General features: G+C 42.0%; 1 protein-coding gene across 4 annotated transcripts in view; it reads right to left on the bottom strand.

Moving 5' to 3' along the window:
- Positions 1-20,350, bottom strand: part of lrp8 (low density lipoprotein receptor-related protein 8, apolipoprotein e receptor) — a 118,586-nt gene that overhangs the window by 39,282 nt on the left and 58,954 nt on the right. For all 4 annotated transcript variants that reach the window (XM_064331873.1, XM_064331874.1, XM_064331871.1 and 1 more), the window contains exon 4: positions 6,916-7,044. In XM_064331873.1, coding sequence (XP_064187943.1) covers positions 6,916-7,044 — 129 coding nt within the window. The remainder of the gene's footprint in view (positions 1-6,915; positions 7,045-20,350) is intronic.

The following is a 20,350-nucleotide window of genomic DNA, read 5'->3' as shown; positions in this document are numbered from 1 at the left end:
TAAAGAATGCTGATTTACAAAGCTCATAAGAAATAAAGGGAAAACGCCACATAGTTTTACTGAGGAAACAAGTAATGGAGACGGGGACTCAAGGTATTACACCCACAAGTCCCTCATGGGTCTATTTGCATTCAATGTATTTTTTACAGTGAAACTTTCAATAAATCTGGTCACACAATATACCATTTGAAAGTATTAAAACTCACAGTTATACCTCTATAAACCTTTTACAATGACAATGTTTTAGGAACAATGGTTCCTTATTTTGCAAGGGGGAAAAACAGGCTTGGGGGGTCCTCAACTTCTACATGTTTTGGAAATCCACAGATGACACAAATCACAGAAAAGTTGGTATTCTTAACACAGCAAGGGTCGAGTGGACAAAATACATAGCCCCAAAAACAAGTTAACCAGGAGAAACCCCGACAGAATGTCCGGTGTTTACTTCCAGAGTAAATTTTCTGGAGGAATTATCATTGTTGTCTGTTTTGCTGTTGACTAAACACAGACAGTACAGTTTGGATATGAACCAGGATTTGTCCAACACTGTGGCTGTGGCTCCATTGTGTTTCGAGGTACAGCCACAAGCATCTGTATCCACTCAACAAACAATTATCTTTTAGGCGATAAAAAAACTTCCACTTTGTTTGAGATTCTTTTATTTTGTTGCAGTAAGGTAACATTTTTTCTGACTCTTGGAAAACCAACTCCCAACAGTTACCTTTCGGAAGGAAGCAGGATTATGCTTGTAGTCAAAAGGGTTCAAGAGTAACCACATTATTTTTGGTATGTCAATTTCAGGCTTGTGTTAAAAAAAGGGGCACTACAGAAGGGGGCACTTGAAGTCCCAGAGGGTGGTCCATAGTTAGCCATTGGGTGGTCCCTTACTCAGGGAGATACATAGAGCATTAATTCAACTCATCATGAATGAAAATGTAACAGAGTAAAATGTATCAGAGTCTTTTAAAATACAATTTTACTGCGTGGTATTTCAGTCAGCAGAGTACTCTCCACTTCACTGTGCAACAGCAGCTCTGCCTGGAACCTGCCTGCCCTGTCTCTGTCAATAAGGCGGCCCTCGGCCATAATGGCTGTGCAGCTCAGCTTTTGGACCGCAGAGTGAAAAGAGGCAGAGGCTAGCTTCAGCATGCTCATGCTAGTCTACCCTCTCTTAGGCTTACAAGCTGAGGATGCTTTAGCAATGAGACAGCCCGCAAATAATATTGGGCATTTCAGATTTATAGGAAAATAAATGGATGGATTAAAAAACAGATAAATCGCAAAGATCCTCCCAGAATTCCACCAGCGGTGTCTGTTTTTGGAATTTGTTCTCTTGATGAATGTGAAGAGCTTAACCCCTGGCAAGAAGGGTAGTGTGTGGTAGCGTTAGTTGGCACCCTCTTACCAAACCTTTGGCAGGAACACAGTGTCCCTGGCCAAGTGAGCCAGATAGGGCAGTAACAGTTAATTCTAGCCTTTCCTTCAAAGAAAAAGGCAAGAACTTCAATAATAATAAGCTTAACATTTCAGTGGCAAAGCTTGGTCCTTGTTTATTACTTTCTAAATTAAGAATTACACCAAATTTGATTAGATTTCATTGTCTGCTTTTAAGACTACTGGTTTTAGATTGAATTAACAAATACTTTAAAACATGGGCATTATAGTATAGAAAGGGTTATCTATTTTCAGGGACCAAAAACTTGGTTGATCCCAAAAATCTGTTCCCATTTCTGTCAGGCATGAGAAGACAATCTCCCCACATTTTTTTTCTGGCAATCAGCAACTGCTAGCAACAAAACTGTTAGTAACCAAAAAGTGAGCTCCATAATGCTTTAACCAAAGAGATATTTTTCTTGATTTGGCTCTGTACACAATTTTTTAATCAAACAATTCACATTGTGCAGATTCTCAGCTTTTATTTAAGGGTATATTTATACACTTTGGTTTCTCCATGTAACAATGCACTTTTTATACATAGCTCCCTGTTTCAGGGCATCGTAATATTTGGGACATGTTAATGTTATGTAAATGAATGTTGTCAAGTTTAGTACTTTGTCACATATCCTTTACAATGACTTCTTGAAGTCATAGACATCTCTGACCCATAGACATCACCAGGTGCTGAGTACCTTCTCTGCTCCTGCTTGTTTTAGGACTAGCTACGCTATGTTCTCTGCAGCATGCATGTTCTGTTGGATTCGGAAAGTGTGAATGACTTGCCAGACAGGATTTCAGTTTTCCAGTTAAAAGTGTGTTCTTGTTGGATCTTCGCAGATGTGCCTCCAATGACGTTATCTGGCCAGACAATGCTTCTTAACTCAGATTTTTACAGCAAAGTGTTGACTTGTACAGTTCATGATAAGGGGGGTGTTTTGGATCTGGGGCAGTTCCTTTCGGCCTCCACATGTTGCTCTTGCCATTACTCTGATTCTTGGTCTCATCTGTCCACAAGACCTTCTTTCTGTAACCTGGTCATCCTATTTTTGCGACAAACTAGTGGTTTGTATCTTACAGTATAGCCTTTGTAGTTCTGTTAATGAAGTCTTCTACATACAGTAGTCACTGACATATCCACGCCAGCCTCCTGAAGAGTGTTTTTGTCATGATCAGTCAGACTGTAGAGGTCTTTCTTGGCCTACCACATCCTTTGCAATTACTGAGTTCAGCAGCACTCTTTTTTATTTCTCAGCCTCATAAAGGCTTCTTTGATTTTCATTGGCACAACTCTGGTCCTCATGCTGACAAACATCAATAACAGACTTCAAAGGCTATCAAAAGCCTAGATTCAAGACTAGACACTGAAAGCCCTCTTAAAGCTCTCCTGCACGAAGGAAGCAATTGAACACACCTGACTAATCAGAAGCAATTGTGAAACCATTTGTCCCAAACACTATGGTGCCCTGAAAAGGGGGCTATGTATAAAAACTGCTGTAATTTTGACATAGTGAAACCAAAGTGTATAAAAAATGCAATTAAATAAAAGCTGAGAATATACACTTTAAGTATATGTAATTTTCCATTAGAAATATAAAATCAGAGCCAACTCAAGAAAATAATTTTTTGTCCCAAACATTATAGAGCTCAATGTACATATGGACATAGTTCACAGATACAGTGTGAATTTCAGACAAAAGCTAGTGGATGAATTCAGCAACAGTGGCAAAGGTCCTTTCAACAATGGCAAGACATGTACTGCAATAGAGAAGAAATCAATCCCCAAAAATTCCTAGTAGAGTTAATAGGTACCAGCTTTCTTTTAATACAGCAGAGAGTAACTATTCAAATAAAAAAAGACAAAGGTCATCATTCTTAGCAAAGGTATTGCATTAGATTAGGGGCCTGAGAAAGGACACTAAGATTAGCTCCTTGCAATTAGTTATGGGCCTTAATACTATGTCTCTTGGTCAGAACTGTAACATCACTCTGTCTCCCAATGCATCTTAGGTCATTTAGAAATAGATGGCAGCATGGTCTTTAATAAACTCCTGCCAGTCCATTGCCACTTCATTCTACAAAAAGGATATGCACATAAATCCACTTTAGAAAAATCCAGACAATCAGCACATGACAAATTGCTCCCAAAATTGGTTGCAATTGTCCTTCAAACCAATAAATGAACCTTTTCTTTAAGTTGACAAGTGACTTTCTGGTAGTTGGCTGTATGAACTACATCACAGGGAGAACATCACATTTCATGGTGTTTCTTTAGCTCAGCTGTGAGAAAAGAAACATAACTGATGCTAAAGCCAACGTATCCACCTTTGGAAATAACTCATCCAGAAATAGCCTCTTTGTGAGGATAAATGGTCCACCAGTAAAACAGTAGCACTTTGTGCAAATGATACTTGAGTTATTTCAGCCAAACCATATTCCACATCATACTTTATCATCTGCCTCTGCATCTCTCTCTCTCTCTGTCTCTCTCTCTCGCTCTCTTGCACTCTTGCTCTCTCTCTTTCTCTCAGAATGTACAGCTACATTCCTCCTCATAATCCCACGTGGTAGCTCCCTGGTGCCCAAATGTAAGTGATAGCACATTATTATAGATTAAGGTTGTAAACTTTCAGAGGGCTTTTTAATGTAAATCTGAATCTCTGCAGGTGGATTTTGCATGTTTAATTCCGCATATGGATATATCTATTAGCAAATGTGATTAAAGTTAAATTCAGCCAGCATTCAATTCTGAGCAGCCTGGGGGGGGGGGGAGGGGGGGGTGATCTGGAAGACAGACAAGAGGTGCACGGGGAGTTTTTTGGTGGCTGCCTGAACAGGAAGAGAGCTGAGGGAACATTCCTTGGAGGAGTACAGACTCCAGCAAAGAAATGTATTATTCACATTCCTCCCCCTCCCTAGCCGGGCTTAGTGGAGGCCATTTGATGTTTAATATGCAGGGTGGCAGTTGGGGAGGGGGGGGCGGGGGGGGAGGTCCTTAGGAAGGAAATTATCTGTGTTCCCCTGAATATATTTAAATTACCCCCACCCGATGGTAATTTGTGCCTTGTAGCAAAGGCACGGGCCAGAGCGGGGACCACTCTCTGCCACGTCGAGTGTCTGTGCATGTGTGTGAGGACAGACCAAGAGCACCTGCTTGAGCCCACTCCTCATCCCAGCATGAGGCTGTGTGTGTGCGGAGTCACGCCTCCTCTCTCTAAGAGCACATGCACTCACTCCTGCATGAATGCAAGGGGAGGAACTGGTGTTTTTATGTGACTGTGAAACACATGCATAATATACATGAGTTTTGTTTTCTTTTAGAATCCACTGGTTTCCCTTTGGTTACTGGCTCACAGAGCACATTTAGAGAGGGATAATATTTGTACTATTATGTTGATGTAGATTTTTCATCTAATTTTACTGTGCACTTTATTTTAAAAATACATATTAACTGTAATTGCTTACGTATTCGCTAATGTATACTAACATTAATATTAACATAGTCTTAAGGCATTCTCATTCAAATGAAAGATGGAGTGAGCCTGGAGTATTTTAAATATGTATTCAATAGAAATATGGAGAAGGAGAAACCTAATATGCAATTCTAAATCTAATTTCTCAGATGAAAAATTTGAGGCTGTGTTCTGTTCATGTGAATAGTCAGAACTGTGTAGCAGATAATTGAATACCGCTCTAAATACAAGAAGGAAATGAATAATCGTCAGAGCTCAGTGTAATATTGCTGTAATATATACAGTTCTTGTTTCCTAGTTCAGCTCAGCGACATGATGGTTTGCAAGTGCAAGGCACCTCCCCACTGACCTAAACCAGTTCTAGAAATGCAATGTTTTAAATGTTAACTGTTTTAATAAAATAAAAACAGCCAAATGTGGTTTTAGTATTTTTTTTAAAAGGCAGAAAAAGGTTTCTCATCACATAGACTTAATTTGATTGAGCAAATGAGACTAAGCAAATCTATAGATATAAGTGAATACAAAAAGTGTGCTTATTAATATTATTTTTACAAATTAACATAGTTAATTTGCCTGTATTATGCTTCTGTCCACAAATATCAGACACACTCCTACAAGCATCTGGACCATAAAGCTTATCTGAGCGCCTGTGCATTTCTGGACCCTACAGAAACTCACTGATTGAAGAAACAGTTGATCTTGTGGTCACCGGACCGCATTGACTGTAATGCGTTATATTTTTTCGGAGCTGCTGAAGGGTTAAAGGGAGGTAACGCAGGCTAACGGAGAGTGTGAGGGCACAGCAACATGCCTTCCGGCATGTTCCACATATACTGAGCTGATGAATTTTCAGTCAAAGAAATTAAAAAAGAAATCACAAAAGGGAACAGGAAATAATATCCCTGTGAGGGGGAGAGTAAAAAATACAACCTTCAGCAAAACCGTTTGAGACATTCATAATTGAAGTGACATTACAAATGAATATCGGCTACTGCACAGCAGTGTGGGCTTTGGGAGGGGGGTTGTGGGTGTTGAGAGGGGCTGGGGATGCAGCAAAGATGTACTTCCACAAAGGCGAGATAAATTAAAATTAAAGAGGAGAAATTTAAGATTTCATATAATTTTAGCATGTGCAGTGAGGCCTCTACAGCGCCTATCACACAGAGACGAACCTTTCCCTTTTATCACAGATACTGGCTCCAGAACAGTCACACAGTTCTGAAATAAACAGAACGGCCATGTACTGCTCAATGTATTTGAGGTCAAAGACACTGAAACCTACACTGCTAGCTGAAATTGGCTAAATGCAATAATACAATTAATTAATTGTAATAAAACAGAGTAAAAGTAATATAATACAATAGTAAATAAAGTAAAAGGAATTTGTATCTTTCTCCAAGGCACTGTGGATCACAGTGATGTTTATTATTAATATGCAGTCACAGTGATCTGGTGAAAGGGCAAATGTATGATGCATAATATCTGCTTATCAGGGGAACGGGCAAAAATCAATAGCAGTTTGGGTCTCAGAAAGAGGAAATCAATAATGTTTTTATGATTTTGATACTGAATGTGGGAATACGCTGTAGACTGCCATCCTGAGTGTTCTCCTGGCCTATCACTCTGATGAAAGAACACGTCGTCTCACAGACGTCGGAGATGAAATTATTACTACAAACAGACACATGTTTCCCGGGCTTTCAAAGTGTCAGTGCTGCCCTAACTTTATGAGACTGGAAAGCCTTTTCCCCCCTGTCTCAGTGCCTGGAAAATTGATCAAGGCGATGTCACCACAGGAGACAGTGCCTTTGAAGATTCGACACAAGATACGCCCACAAAGACAAAGACAGGTCCATCTGCCAGGTGCTACGCCACAAAAAAATTCCCCACCTTCTGCTTTGCACCATGTCTCGGTGCATACGTGAGCAGCCCATCCACAAAGCAGATGGAGGCAGACAGGGCTCCCCTCTCTCTGCGGCACAGCCGGGGCCTCAACGGTCACACCTACCTGCCGCACACTGCTCCTCGTCCGCGCCGTTCTCGCAGTCCCTCTCGCCGTCGCATCGCCATGACAACGAGACACACTTACTGGCGTGGCCCCCGCAGTCAAACTTCTCGGGCGGGCACGTCTGCCGACCTGGAGCAGAGGGGAGGGCACACTTAACCAGCATCCTGTGGATACCATATCGCACAAACAAAACCTTTTCCAGGCGACTCCAACCTGACACATGGACGCTGGGCATTTTCGATGCGGAGAAACTTTTATCAGCTCAAGCTACTGTTCTTATTTCCATGCCTACAGGTTTCTTCAATGGAACAGGTGCATAATACATCAAATGCAGGCTCACACACACATCCCCCCTCACAATTCATTCAAGTTTGAGATGTAGGAATAGATCCTAGATTACAATGCATTTACAATGCATTTGATGTGAAATGCAGCCCCATCAATTATACATCTCTGCTTTCCACAGCCTGCCAATGAGTCTAAAAATCAATACTGCTGGTATGATCTTTTGATATTTACAGCATCATAACCCAATGAAAACCTGCTCATTTCACCAATCCTGAGCTGCCCAAATCACCATGAAGGGGCTGCCCCTTGAGTCACGGCAGCTGAAGCATGGCCTTCTCCGCCGGGCTCTTTCAGCACAAATATTTCAGAGAATCATTTCAGCGCAGACGTGACCTCTTACCTGAAGCGGAACATGAAATATTTCTGGTCGGACATAAAAATAAAAGAAATCCTCAGTCCTATTTCTGCTATGGCTTCCTCATCTGTACCATTGAATAGCCGTCTACTATTTCTCAGCTCTGTGTTCAATCTGCAAGCTGACAATGGGGTGGAGGGAGTGCTGTGTGTCGGGCGGGGTGTGAGCTGTCCTGACTGCTGCCACATGTACTGGTGAAGCTTCATCTCCTCCAGCTCGTCCTCTGCATTTCATATCCCACTCTGAGGAAGGTGCCCCCACAACAATGGCTACAGTCTGTGTCCCGCCTCTCTCCCTTGAGAAAGACTGCAGTCTTTTCTTTATTTAGCATCCTCCTGCCCACACAGAATGACCCGCATCCCTCATCACCCCTAGAGACTCAGGAGACCAGTATCTGGAGACTCGCAGAAACACTAAATGAATGTAATTTGTAAATAAATTTAATATGGATATAATTTGTTCCTTTCTGTACTGGAACATGATGAAGGCTTGTGGTGAGCTGCTCTAGAGCTACTGTAGGAATGACCCAGAACGAGAAGGGAGGGCTGCTATATAGAGTGTGAGAGAGTACACACTCCATCATAAACTGCCATTCATCGTTCAAAACAACAGAGATGAAGCAGAGCAGTGCAAAACAGAGACCGTACCAAAGTTCAGGTGTATTTTTGCATTGGTTATTAAGCAATCAACCAATAATCAATGAATACTATCAGGGAATGGGTGGGCTTTGTGACCGGCCCATCTGCCCTGCTTTTATTGAGTGTGACGGGATGCCCCCCTGGTCTCTGCGGTTCTCTGTGCCATATCTCATTAAGCACCCATCTGCTGCACTGTTTGTAAGGTGAACTTTTTAAAAAGCCGTGCTGACCGAACAAAAGCTACCAGTCTGTCACGGATTCTTTGCAGAATAGATACTGGAGACAGATCAGCACGCGCTGGTGCTGAAGGGATGACATTTCCCAGCGAGAAAAAAGGATAATGAAAGGTGCTGAAAAGGTTGCCTCATAGAAGTCCATTGAAGCCTCCCCGCCTGAGCATGAATTCTGTCTCAGTTTCTTGTTGCAATTTTCCCTACCAGAGTACCGCCAAAAAGCTGCCAATAAACCTGTCAATATGTCTAGCTTTGATGTCCTTCCAGTGTCTGACGACTTTCACTTATCTATTCTCGCTCGGAATCCGATTGCATCATCCATGCCCCACACGCGGTTGACCTTGCCAGGGACTAATAAGTGAACAGAACTCAAGAGTGGGTCTGCAATGTTAGACGTATATACAGTGCATATGTACACAGACAGTTAAAAAGCACCTGATAGGTACTGTAGCTGGACAGTGAAAGAAAGTGTGCTCACTAAACCAAGAGGGAGCACTGAGAGAGAGTGTCAGCGCCTGACAAAATTAGGCAATGTGTGAAATGTCAACCTCAGAATCCGTCCCACACGGGTTTGGAGGACCCAACATCTTCTGGTTCAGTATTTTGACTAGAGCAGTAGAGATATGCAGTTCTCCTGATAGAGCACATGTCGCTAGCAGCAGCATGTCACTGGGTAGCTGGCCAGTTAAGATAAAGGATATTAAAGAAATTCTACACGATTCCGTGATTAACACTATTTTGTCCCCACAACCGGACTCCGAACCAGTATCTTTCTGATTGACAGGCAGACAGTGTGAGTGTCGTAGCCGGTGTACAAGTGGCTGGGTCAGTGAGAACGGATGGCATCCTGCCTAGCTCTGGCTCGGTTCCCGTGGAGCTTCCACCTTACTGCACATGACCTACATGAGAGTTGCAGTTGCAGGATCCAGGCCAGCTGTGCCCATGTACCTCTCACAGTCTGTCTCATGCAGACTGCAGACACACTGATAAACACACACACAAACACACAGACTGGCACACACAGGCACACAGAGACACACACACACTAAAAATATCTCTCTCACACACACACAGACACACACAGCCACAGACACATAGACACACGCACACACACGCACACACACATTTATTGAGCTGGAACCTGAAGTGTATTCCTTTTCCATCGTGACATTATACAGGACATGATACTGCAATTCAATGAGTAGCTTTTATTTAGAATGGTTTGAGCAGAATTCTGAGTGCACTACATAGGTAGCTCCCTGGGCTTGATCCTCCAATAGTAGATTCAAATTATGTGATGCCTTTACCTCAGGGGATGGAGTCAGGGGCATTTGCATTTCTGTGAGGGGAGCTTATTTCAATGTTCGGAGCCAGATTAATGACAGTACAGGTTAGGCTGCGGCTTGGTTGAGAGCTGGTGGAGGGTTCAGGAACGTGATGTCATCAGCTGGGCAAGCACGCTTTGCTATTCTCTCCTCGTCCACAGAGAGGGTGGCCTTGATGAGCCAGGAAAGGCCATCCTTATGCTAACACGTTTTAGATTAACTGCCCTCCTAATTACATCTCACAGACAGAGCAAGAGTCACACTTCACAGGCAGGCCTCTGTGGTTCTTCATAAAAGAACCGAGGAATGATTGATTCTCTAATCCCATAACTCTGATCTGGAAAGTAAAGCTGGTCAATTTGCTGCACAGCTCATGTATGAGGGGCCTCCATCTGATTGTAATTCTTGCACCATGTACCATTGGAGTAAAAGCCCTAATGTTTCCTTAAGATTGCACAAGGCAGAATATGTTAGGATACTGTTGGGGCTAGCCCATTTCCTATGAAGGGACAGCGAGGAAAAAAAAAACATCTACTTGCTAAACTATGCAATCTTCAACTAACCTTCATACAAAATATATACAAACACATCAATGCACATAATCATAAAAAATTAATGAGCACCGTAAAAAATAAACTCTTATTAAAGGATATCCAAAGATGTCATTCACCACAAAAGACCCTCTCATCATTGAATGTATCCTTTCGCAAGAGTGGCAAATGATCTACTAAAGAATGGATGGGGGAGAGGGGATTGTTCAATTTCGGTTCTTTTAGATTCACCACATTCAACATGGTAGACCATGATATTGTTTTAAATTGCCTTAGTGCAGGAGTTTTCGATACTACATTGAGTTTGACTCCAGTCTATCTGGTCTCACATTCTGTGCGTCTCCTACTCAGTGGATGTCCTCAACAGCAGTTCCCACGGGTCCATATTAGAACCCATCTTAATGTCCTAATGCTGGACCATGTTATTTAAAAACACCATTTCCCTTTTCAGCTCTATATAGATAATACACAAATTTTCATACACCAGGATTTACCTGATGACTCAATTAAAATAGCTGCACTGCTTGAGTGTCTAACTAATACTACTAATACTGTAGTTAGGTGTTCCAAAACTTTCCACGACTTAACTTTTGAAAGACTAAGTCCTTGTTCTCACAGTAAGCTGTTCTGTAACCAAGTAATCTAGTCCCAAATATAAAAAAAATGTAAGAACTTTGGTGTTACTTAGAACTTTGGTGTTACTTTTGACCCAGATTTTGGATTTGAGAAATTTTTTTTTTTTTTTTACCAAGGCATACTGCTTTCAGCTTAGAAACTGTCCAAATCAAGCAGTTTTGATCTTTCGGTGATAGAGAGAAAGCTATGTTGTTGATAGACAGAACACCATATTTGCCTGTTCTTGTATCTTGCAAGGCTCTGAATTTAGATCTAAATCAACTGGTCTTACAGCACGAAGCTCAGTAGTTGGGCTTTTAAACAAAACTAAAAAGACATCCCATATGACTCCACTTCTTCCCTTCCCACACTGGCTTCCAGGTATATCAATGCATAGGCTCCTTACCTAAGCAATGCCTTACCTGAGCTAGAATCTCTATAGCACTGTATATTTTACATATATAAGTATATTATAAATTCATGTTTAATATGTCATGTTTTCATTTATATACACTACACTGCCTTTTTAACCATTTCTGTATTTCTTAGAAAATACACTGGGTACACTGTATAAAATGAATGAATTAATAATAGATATTCTCATCAGAAATAGATCAATCATAAAAGAAGCGACTAAGACAACATGGCAGCTGGCTTCAAAAGCAGTATGCTTAAACAAGCCAAAACATCCATTGATGCCATGTAGGTCACATAAATCCCCATCAAGCCCAGATATATTAAATTAATCATATGTCAACCCACTGTACCTGAAATATTAGCCAAGAGATGTAGACAATAAACATAATTCAGGGTCCAGAAGTGGTGGAATTTACATTTTGGCTCACCATAAGTCAGTTAATCCCCAAATGAAGAAATAAACTGTGCTGCTGTTTTCAAAGCAACGACACCAATCAATTAAAATGCAGAGTAATGTGCTAATAATACATAGATGATGGCTCTGCATTAACATAATTGAATTTAGGCTGTAACCTGGGGAATATGATGAATATAACAGTGGAGACCTGTCTACAAGAATTACTAACCTTTATCACACTCCGAATGACATGCAGCAAAATGAGGGGCAGCACAGTAAGACACACCAAGGAAACACAAGACTTTTGCTCCTCTCCAGAAGCTTTCCCCACCGCTGAGTCTTTCAGCGCACTAAGTTGTCTCTCAGAGCAATTTCCTTGACAAAGGGGGCTGGGATCCGAGCTGGCCAGGCACAAGAGGCGCGAGAGAGGGTGTCAGGGGCCGGTAATAAGTGTGCCTTCCCCACCCAGCCGAAATTGCACAAACTCTCAAATAATGCAAGGCAGAATAAGATTTACTGCTTCATTAGGCTACGCTAACATAAACACACCCACCACGCTGAATAATAAATCAGCCCAAAGACGGGATGGAGGATTCCCCCCCTTGATCCCCTGCCTGGGAGGAGAAACAGGGGTCAAATCCAGGTCACAGACGCTGGAATATCAATGAGACGACCCAGGGCTTAAGACGGAGTACCGGGGGCAGCTGGTCACCTGAGGGCCGTCACACTCGAACCTACAAATGATCCCCAAATCCCGACATGGTCTGTCTATCTCACACTCCCGCACGCAGACAGCAATCAAACACATAAACATCACAGCCGCACACATGGCTGGATTCCCCGTGCCAAAAGTCGATAAACTCACACAAGCTTTAATTACCTGTTCCTCTGAGCTTACAGCAAATCTCCCAAGATTCGAAGTCAGTCTTTCGTAGAATGTTCAATTCAAAAACATGCCGAGGTAGACATAAAATCCTCATTGTAAAGAGAAACAGACAAATGTGCCTGCAGAATGCTTTTCAAAACTCCTTCAGAATCTCATTGCTGCAACTCTTTGAGGATATTTTCCACGTAAAACATTTTGATCATATAATAAATCCTTTTTTAATGAAAGGATTAGTGGTTAAAGGATTTATATATCTGCCAGTGCACTCAGCAGCAGTAGGAGAAAGGGCAACATTGCACACTATGTACCGGTAGTTTTGAGATTTCAATTTTTTCAGCCAACACTACTAGCTTGAAAGATAAGAAAAACAGACAGCTCGTCGAAACATAGAGCAAAAAAATATTATAACTGTTAAGATCAATGGCCCACTGCCTTTTAATTTAATGGTATCTACAGTACGTTTTCTATAATTCCTTTTATGTGCTATGCTGTATCTTGTGGTGAGCTTTACGTGCAGTATATGGATCAAATACATGAAATCATTTCAGTGTACTGTAACTGTCCCCATTTCCTGCTTCCTGTGACACAGTATTATGAATAAGGGTTAAATCGAGTTTTTCATGCCAATGGCCATCTAACCAGCTATTCATCTTCCTCTCTGATGCCATGGGTCAGCTTTATTTGAAATCCAACAAAATGAGAAATATTCTACGCGCCATGCAATTTGTAGTGGAACATCATTAATATATTTATTACACATATTCATTGTGCGAATCTCTGCATTAACCTCCAATGGAAAGTGGAGCGTGACCTTAAGGAACGACAATATGTAAAACGCAGCAAATGCTATTCTGCCCTACAGAATGCTTTGGATTAACTGAGTTTAGTGCATTACATGAACAACTTTTAATTATGAGGAAAGAGCACTACTCTCCCGGGTTTAAGAAGCATTTCCTAGTGCCACCGTGCTATGGGATGCACACTCTTTGAAGGCTGCATGAGTCATCCTGGCCTAGTATCCCATTTACTGTAATTATGCATCTCCTCACAGATTAAATCACCGCGTAGACAAACGTATTCAGATGTTGCTTTGTTATTTACTAATTTGTTGCATTATGCAGTCTTTGTGGTAACTGAAATAACAGCACTTTATAGAGAAAATTCTGCCGCCATCTCTTCTTTTAAATCAATTGATGAAAGCTCACCACATGACAAATTAAGACATCAAATAGGGGGCAAGCCTCAATTTGTGCCTTAATTTGGTACAGGAGATGTGACAGGGCGGTGTTTCCTTAATACCAATTTAATTATATTTTTAATCAAGGTTCCTTATGATAATCACATTCCAATGACTTGCCTGGTGTTTATTAATATGTAGCTGTCACTGTATAGAGGGTGCGTAGTGACCAATGACAGAGAAATAGCAACACTGCAAGGTCTTCCTTCCCGTTTCCGAGGGGAAAATAAATGGCTCAGTCTGTAGCCATAAGGAATGTTAGGGCAGAGGATGCTTTGTATGGGCAGGGAGAGTTCTGCCTCTCTCGTGTCACTGAGGGAGGGTGGAAAAGTGCTAAATCGCTGGCACAGTGGACCATTAATTTAGCAGGGATTCAGAGAATCTGTCATATAGCCAGGCGAGAGGCACCGTGTCCCACCACCAGTCACTGATTTCAGGAAATTGCCACTTTGTCAGAATCCTCCTTTTTAGGATTGTTTTTAGAGTGACGATGGATGTGCTGAGCATAAAAAAGAGACTTGTACCTGGTTAACATTTCCGTGTCATCATCAAACATTGCTGGTGTCAGAGGTCTCATATGAGTAATACACAGCACACTGAACCAATAAGGAAAGCTTAGAGAACACTGAGAAGGCAGTTTTGATGAACAGCAATTTTTGGTATACATGATACACCTACATGCTCATACATGTCACATAATTCCTCATTTGCATACTGACACCATGACTCACATCACAGATGTCACATCTTATAGCGCATGCCATTTAACACATCTAACAGACATAACACCATGACTAATGAAACATAAAGCAGAAATATCGCTTGTCTGCCATAGTTATCCAGACTTAAGTGTCGAGCCCTGTGGGAGTGAGCAGGCTCAGACTTGACAGGGTAGGGAAGGCCAACTCCCTCTCACTATGGATGAAGATTGGGAAAATACCCTCACACTGTGCCCATTGGAGTATAGCGCACTGATGGCACATGCTTAGGGCACGACTCACACCGGGGGGCACTGGGTGTGTTCATGTTTTAAAATAACTCATGAAATATATTAAAACGGTACTCTGCGCAACACAATATGAAAAATTATGCTTTAGTTTATAAACTGATACCAAGCACTTAAAAGGCAGATTGCCTGTTATTAAAAGGATATTACACTTTAGAACAACATTTTGTAAGGCCTACTCCATTGTATTTCCATTGTGTGAATACTAGTAACATCAGCTGCCCCTGCTGACCGTTGACAGAATTGCCATTCATCCCAGTTGTGAGGCTCCCAATTCATGTCCATGCATTTTTGGAACCTCATCAAAATTTACCTTAGCTAAAATAACAAAACATTTAGCTGGATCTTCTTTTTCATTTGCAAGGCATTAAAGTATTGAAAACACAGCATATATCAAAATAAACAGATACCTTTTGACCTTAGTATGCTCTTTTATCTATTATTTTAACTAAGTGATGTATCCATGGACACAATAACAAATTCTATTGGTCAAAATCACATGCGTGTGCGTAACTAGTAAACAAACAGTTTGACCTTTTGACGGTTTGCTGGCTAAAAGCTACAATAACAAATGGACATGGAAGAGTTGATTTTAGGACCGGATGATGAAGAATGTCTTACTTATAGAGTCGGGGGCTATCAATGTGAACCCGAATGGTTAGAGGAGGAGCTTAGAGAAGGAGAGGCACAGGCCGTAACTGCTTCACCTCAGCGTTCAGACTCCCCTGATCGCCCCACTATCCCTCGCAACACGGGGCTCTGCAACATCCATCCGACTTCCGAGGGCTTTCCAATCCAAATACTTCTTAAAGTTTGGCTTCGTTCTGTTGGCTTCCTCACAAAACTTCTGGAGGTGACATTAATCACTAGCCGGGTTGCGTGTTAAATAATTTATAAGTTGCGTGCATGCAGAATCGATGTGGGGCCCCAGAACAAGCCTGCCTTCTCAGTGGGCTTCTGACCAGGCCCAGCGCTGCCAGGACAGGCAGAACGGGCGCAGCGGATTCTCGGCCAGCATCCATTATCTCTCGCTCCGGGGAAGGGAGCTGTGTGACACCACCCCACCGCGGCCAGTAAAAGCCATCTATTGTGCTGTCAATGTCAGTAATAATTAGAGTAATTAAATCTTAAAAGAGGCAAAATAGTGATTAATGACGGGGATTCCATGTCAAGTGCTGCATATGCAGAAGCCTGTGAAAATGATGCTATATTGGGTAATTATGCATGATTGTCCATGATTTCTTTAGAAAAAAGAAAAAAAAAAAAAAAAACATTGCAGCAATCTTAAGACATTATTTTCCAGGAACACAGTTTCAGGGACTGTTCAATTTTTCAGAGATCAATACTGTCAGCAAAATGACACGTGATACCAAATATGGAGCAGCAATTGTAACACAAAAATGTCAGCGTTAGTAGGGCCCAGTCAGTTACACAGAATATCCAAACAGTACCAAGTCCAATATCCAAGTCCAATATTGTGTTTCTGTGATTTCTTTTCACATTTCATTTTTCCCGTTGAATAAATCATCCTAATTATTCATCCAGTACTTCTACCGCAATTAATTGTGTACATGTTCACAGGCCTTTTGTCTTTGTAAACCAAAAGATGTATCAATGTATTGATATGGAGTCCACAGATACATATATGAAGCGTTTAGATATTATCAGCATCATAATCTATACAACCTGTGGCCTACAGTCGGCTACATTTCAAGATACACATTTTTTACCCAAATTAAATGTCAGTTGTTAGGTTCACCTCCACGCTGCTAAAGAAAGATAGAAAGAGCACAAAACCAAATGCGTGGGTGCTCCATGCTGTTCTTTAACAAATATGAGTACTGTATCATCAACTATTTATGAGAACTATAGAACTGAACACCAGAGATATATAGAGAAGCTGACAAGCAGAATAAATGTTAGTATTGTCTGTGGAGAGGTAGTGGCAGCACAGGGCACAAAATAAAATATTTAAACTTTCAGGTACAGCCAATTACACAAAATTGAGAAGTTATTTCCATAGCAACCAAGCAAGACTGTACACGCGTGACCCTTAACAGCAGAAGTGTAAATAGTTATTCTTGGAGAGGCCAATGCTTTTAGGCCCATATCAGCAGGGAATTTTCTTTTGATTTACCGGGAGATTAAGCAGCTCAAATGTGTGCTCACAGTTTTCTAGAGCTGTAAAAATAGTCATTTGTTAAAAGCTGGTAATTACTTGCAATAGGCATCAGTAATAATCCAACCCATGTCTAGCAGTCACTATTGCTGTTTGAAGTGCATCCACTTGCCCTTGCCACGATTTAGCCAATTCTGTCAATCTGTCCGAATAATTCTGTGTGAAGGTTTGTTCATTTTATTGCATTTGCTCCATAATTGAGCAGGTACCTTGGCATTAAAAATGCAATCAGTGAACACTGATGGACACTATCTGAGGCAGTACTCACACTATAAAAATAAAAAACCACACACAAAGTTGTTTACTCAACATCGAAAACTTCAATATTTCATTCAGTCCCAAAAGGTTTCCTCACAGTCTGACTGTCATATTTCTTTTAATTAAACCTGGATATATTCTGTAATTCAGACAAGCCTGAATTAGATTGAGTCTCTCCAGGCATGTTCGGAAGAGGAAAAAAAAGAAAGAAAAACTTTCGGAATTTGCTATAACTCACACGGGGGCTGTGTGAGCTGCTGAACTCCTCTTGCAGAATCAGCTCCTGAATGGTGTGAAGGAAACCAGCCTTGATAGAAAATAAATTAAAATTCTGCTGCTAATGGCTTGGCTGAGCTGTAATCGGGCAACACTGACACTCGAGGTGTATTCAGGAGTCTCGAGCAGGTGTCTGGGGGCAGGTCTGGGGGTGGAACCTCGATGTGCAGTTCAGCAGTTTGCCCACATGGGAAATTACTCCAGTAACCTCAGCTTCAAGCATGAAATTGAACCCGTTCTGCACATCTGACTGAAACCTTCCGTCATAATCTAAATAATTAACTCGCAAAACTACTGCGGTCTGTAATAATAGCTGATTTTCATTTCGCGTTTTAAGTTTGCACAACTGCAAAAAAACAAACACTGGACCTGAAGAATTGAAAGATGAACTGAATCAGACTCACTGAAAACCGAGGTGATGTTCTTGAGTTAGGACAAGTGTTCAGTAAATATGAGATATACATCTGACTGAGAGAATGGGAATTCCTGGGAAATGTAACATTACATAGTTTAAACGAGTTCACGCTGCAGAAGATTGCACATCATGCACAAGCACAAGCCATCAAAACAAGCTTGACAGCATAACATGGCTCAGAGTACAAAGGAGATAAAGTGGAGGATGGGCGGTAAAAATAAAATTCCATGGCAACGAGTGTTTGGAACATACTGTCCTTGTGTGTTGAGGACACGTCCTGGAGAAGGAGATCCTTCAATCAATGAATGGCGCTGACTAATGAGCGGGGTGAGCAGAATTCTTTATTCTTTTTTGTCGAGGTGCCCTGAGGCTCTGATTGTCCAGTAGAGAAGCCCTCATTGCTCAGGGTACCGGGTAGTGGGTACTGTTCCAGGGTCGGTGAATGTCTCAACGGAACTGTTGGGCCCCTGCCCCAGAGGAGTTCTCAACTGTCAATCTGAATCAGTGTCCTGACTGCCACTGCCTCCAGCCCAGCCCAGCCCAGCCCAGCTCCCCGCCCCCAGTCACACGTAGCCTCTCGCGTCTCTGTCACACCCGCCCAGCAAGTCTGGCGCCAGGGCGAGTTCAACCAGGACAGCCCCTGCTAAAGCCATTTCAGCTGAGGCACACATATAAACACGGCCTGAAATCCACACGTAAGCATGTGAAAACATTTCTCATTTCACACTGAAATGTATAGCCCTAATTATCAAAACTCCTGACCCACTGGAAACTCTGAAGTCTAGACTTAATCTGATTTTTAGAGTCTTTCAGGGTCAAACATTGATTCCTTTGGAGGGTAATTGATCTCTTCAGAGGCATCGTTTAGCTGACTGTGCTACTGTGGGAAGAGGGGGTAAAATGTCCCGTTTAAAGGTATTGGAGGGGAAACATGGAGAGTTAATTGCAGACTAATCAAGATAGAGAAAGCCATGGCATCTGTCTGGACAAAGACTGAGTAGAAAAACCAGCCCATACATAAGTCTGACACTAAGGTCAGAGTACATAGGATCAATGTCCAGCAGGACTTTCTTAGGAGGCAACTTTCAAACAGGAGATATGAAACAGTAAGTTTTGATATCTGGTATAAAGATATAAAGATAATCATAAAGCCCTCTGAACAGCAAATGACCCAAGCAAGTGGTGCAATGGGAGCATTTGCATTTAAGGCAAACACATTAAATGCCAGCTACTACCCTAGAGCAGACCACCCACTTTAAACAACACAGCTGAGACACACCAGGGTTAACTAGAACCTGGGAGAAGCAGCACTAAATACTGCCCTGACGAGGGGACGGACGGCACAATGACAGTCCTTTGACAGCTTTCCTTTAAGCCGACGCATAATTTAAATTTGAGCGTGACTCTTCGAGTTGATGTAATGACGCGCCGCTCTCTGCCAGGCAGAGCCCTGCAGGATGGCTCCGGCGTCGACGCTAATTTGATAAGTGCGGCGCGGTCGATGCTCCGCTTCGATTGCTGCGCGTCGTTCCCCCGCACCTGCGGTCCGGCGAGCGCCGCACGCACCAGCCTTCACGCTCGGCGCTCCAGCGGAGATGACTCGTCTCTCGAGCCGCTCAGGCCGGGTCCTACGGTACAGCTCTCCTCTTAACGAGAGAATCCGGTTTAATCGCAGTCCAGGCCGACACTGATCCAATAAACCCAAAGCATTTGTTGTCAATATGGGAAACACGTCAGCTTGCATCTGTTACCCAAAAAAACTGCCGCTACCCAAACTGAATACACACTTTCTTCTATTAAACAGAGCTGGGGTCAGCAGCTCCAGGTAAGGGGAAACAGACAAAAGTTTTACTGCATGAATTAATTGTAGTGCAACAGCAATGATGCCACACGCTATTTTTTATAATTACATGACAAGACAAAGGACAAGCACAAAATTCATGTTCATAAGGCTGTGTTTATTACTTTTTAATGCACTCATAATGACCTCTGAAGCAAAGCAACAGAAGACATGGATGGTATTACGAGTCTACTCAAAGAGCCATTCCTCTCCATTAGGCAGCTTTCTTTACCGAACAGCAGTTTTGTTCAGCTACCATACTTCAGTACACCGAGAACTTAACTCTTAATTCACAGTTTTAGCGACACGTCATGAGCAAATGGCTGAATATTATTCCCATAAATCACTTCACTTGTCCTCCATAAAAGGACCACAACAAGGTGAAACCTTGCTTCGGTGGACCACCGTGTTCCCCACGGCCTTGTTCACATACCGTACGAAGCATTTCTGAGGGAGCCG

The sequence above is a fragment of the Anguilla rostrata genome, chromosome 4 (assembly GCF_018555375.3).
Source record: "Anguilla rostrata isolate EN2019 chromosome 4, ASM1855537v3, whole genome shotgun sequence".
Taxonomy (NCBI): domain Eukaryota; kingdom Metazoa; phylum Chordata; class Actinopteri; order Anguilliformes; family Anguillidae; genus Anguilla; species Anguilla rostrata.
This window is presented reverse-complemented; position numbering and strand designations above follow the sequence as displayed.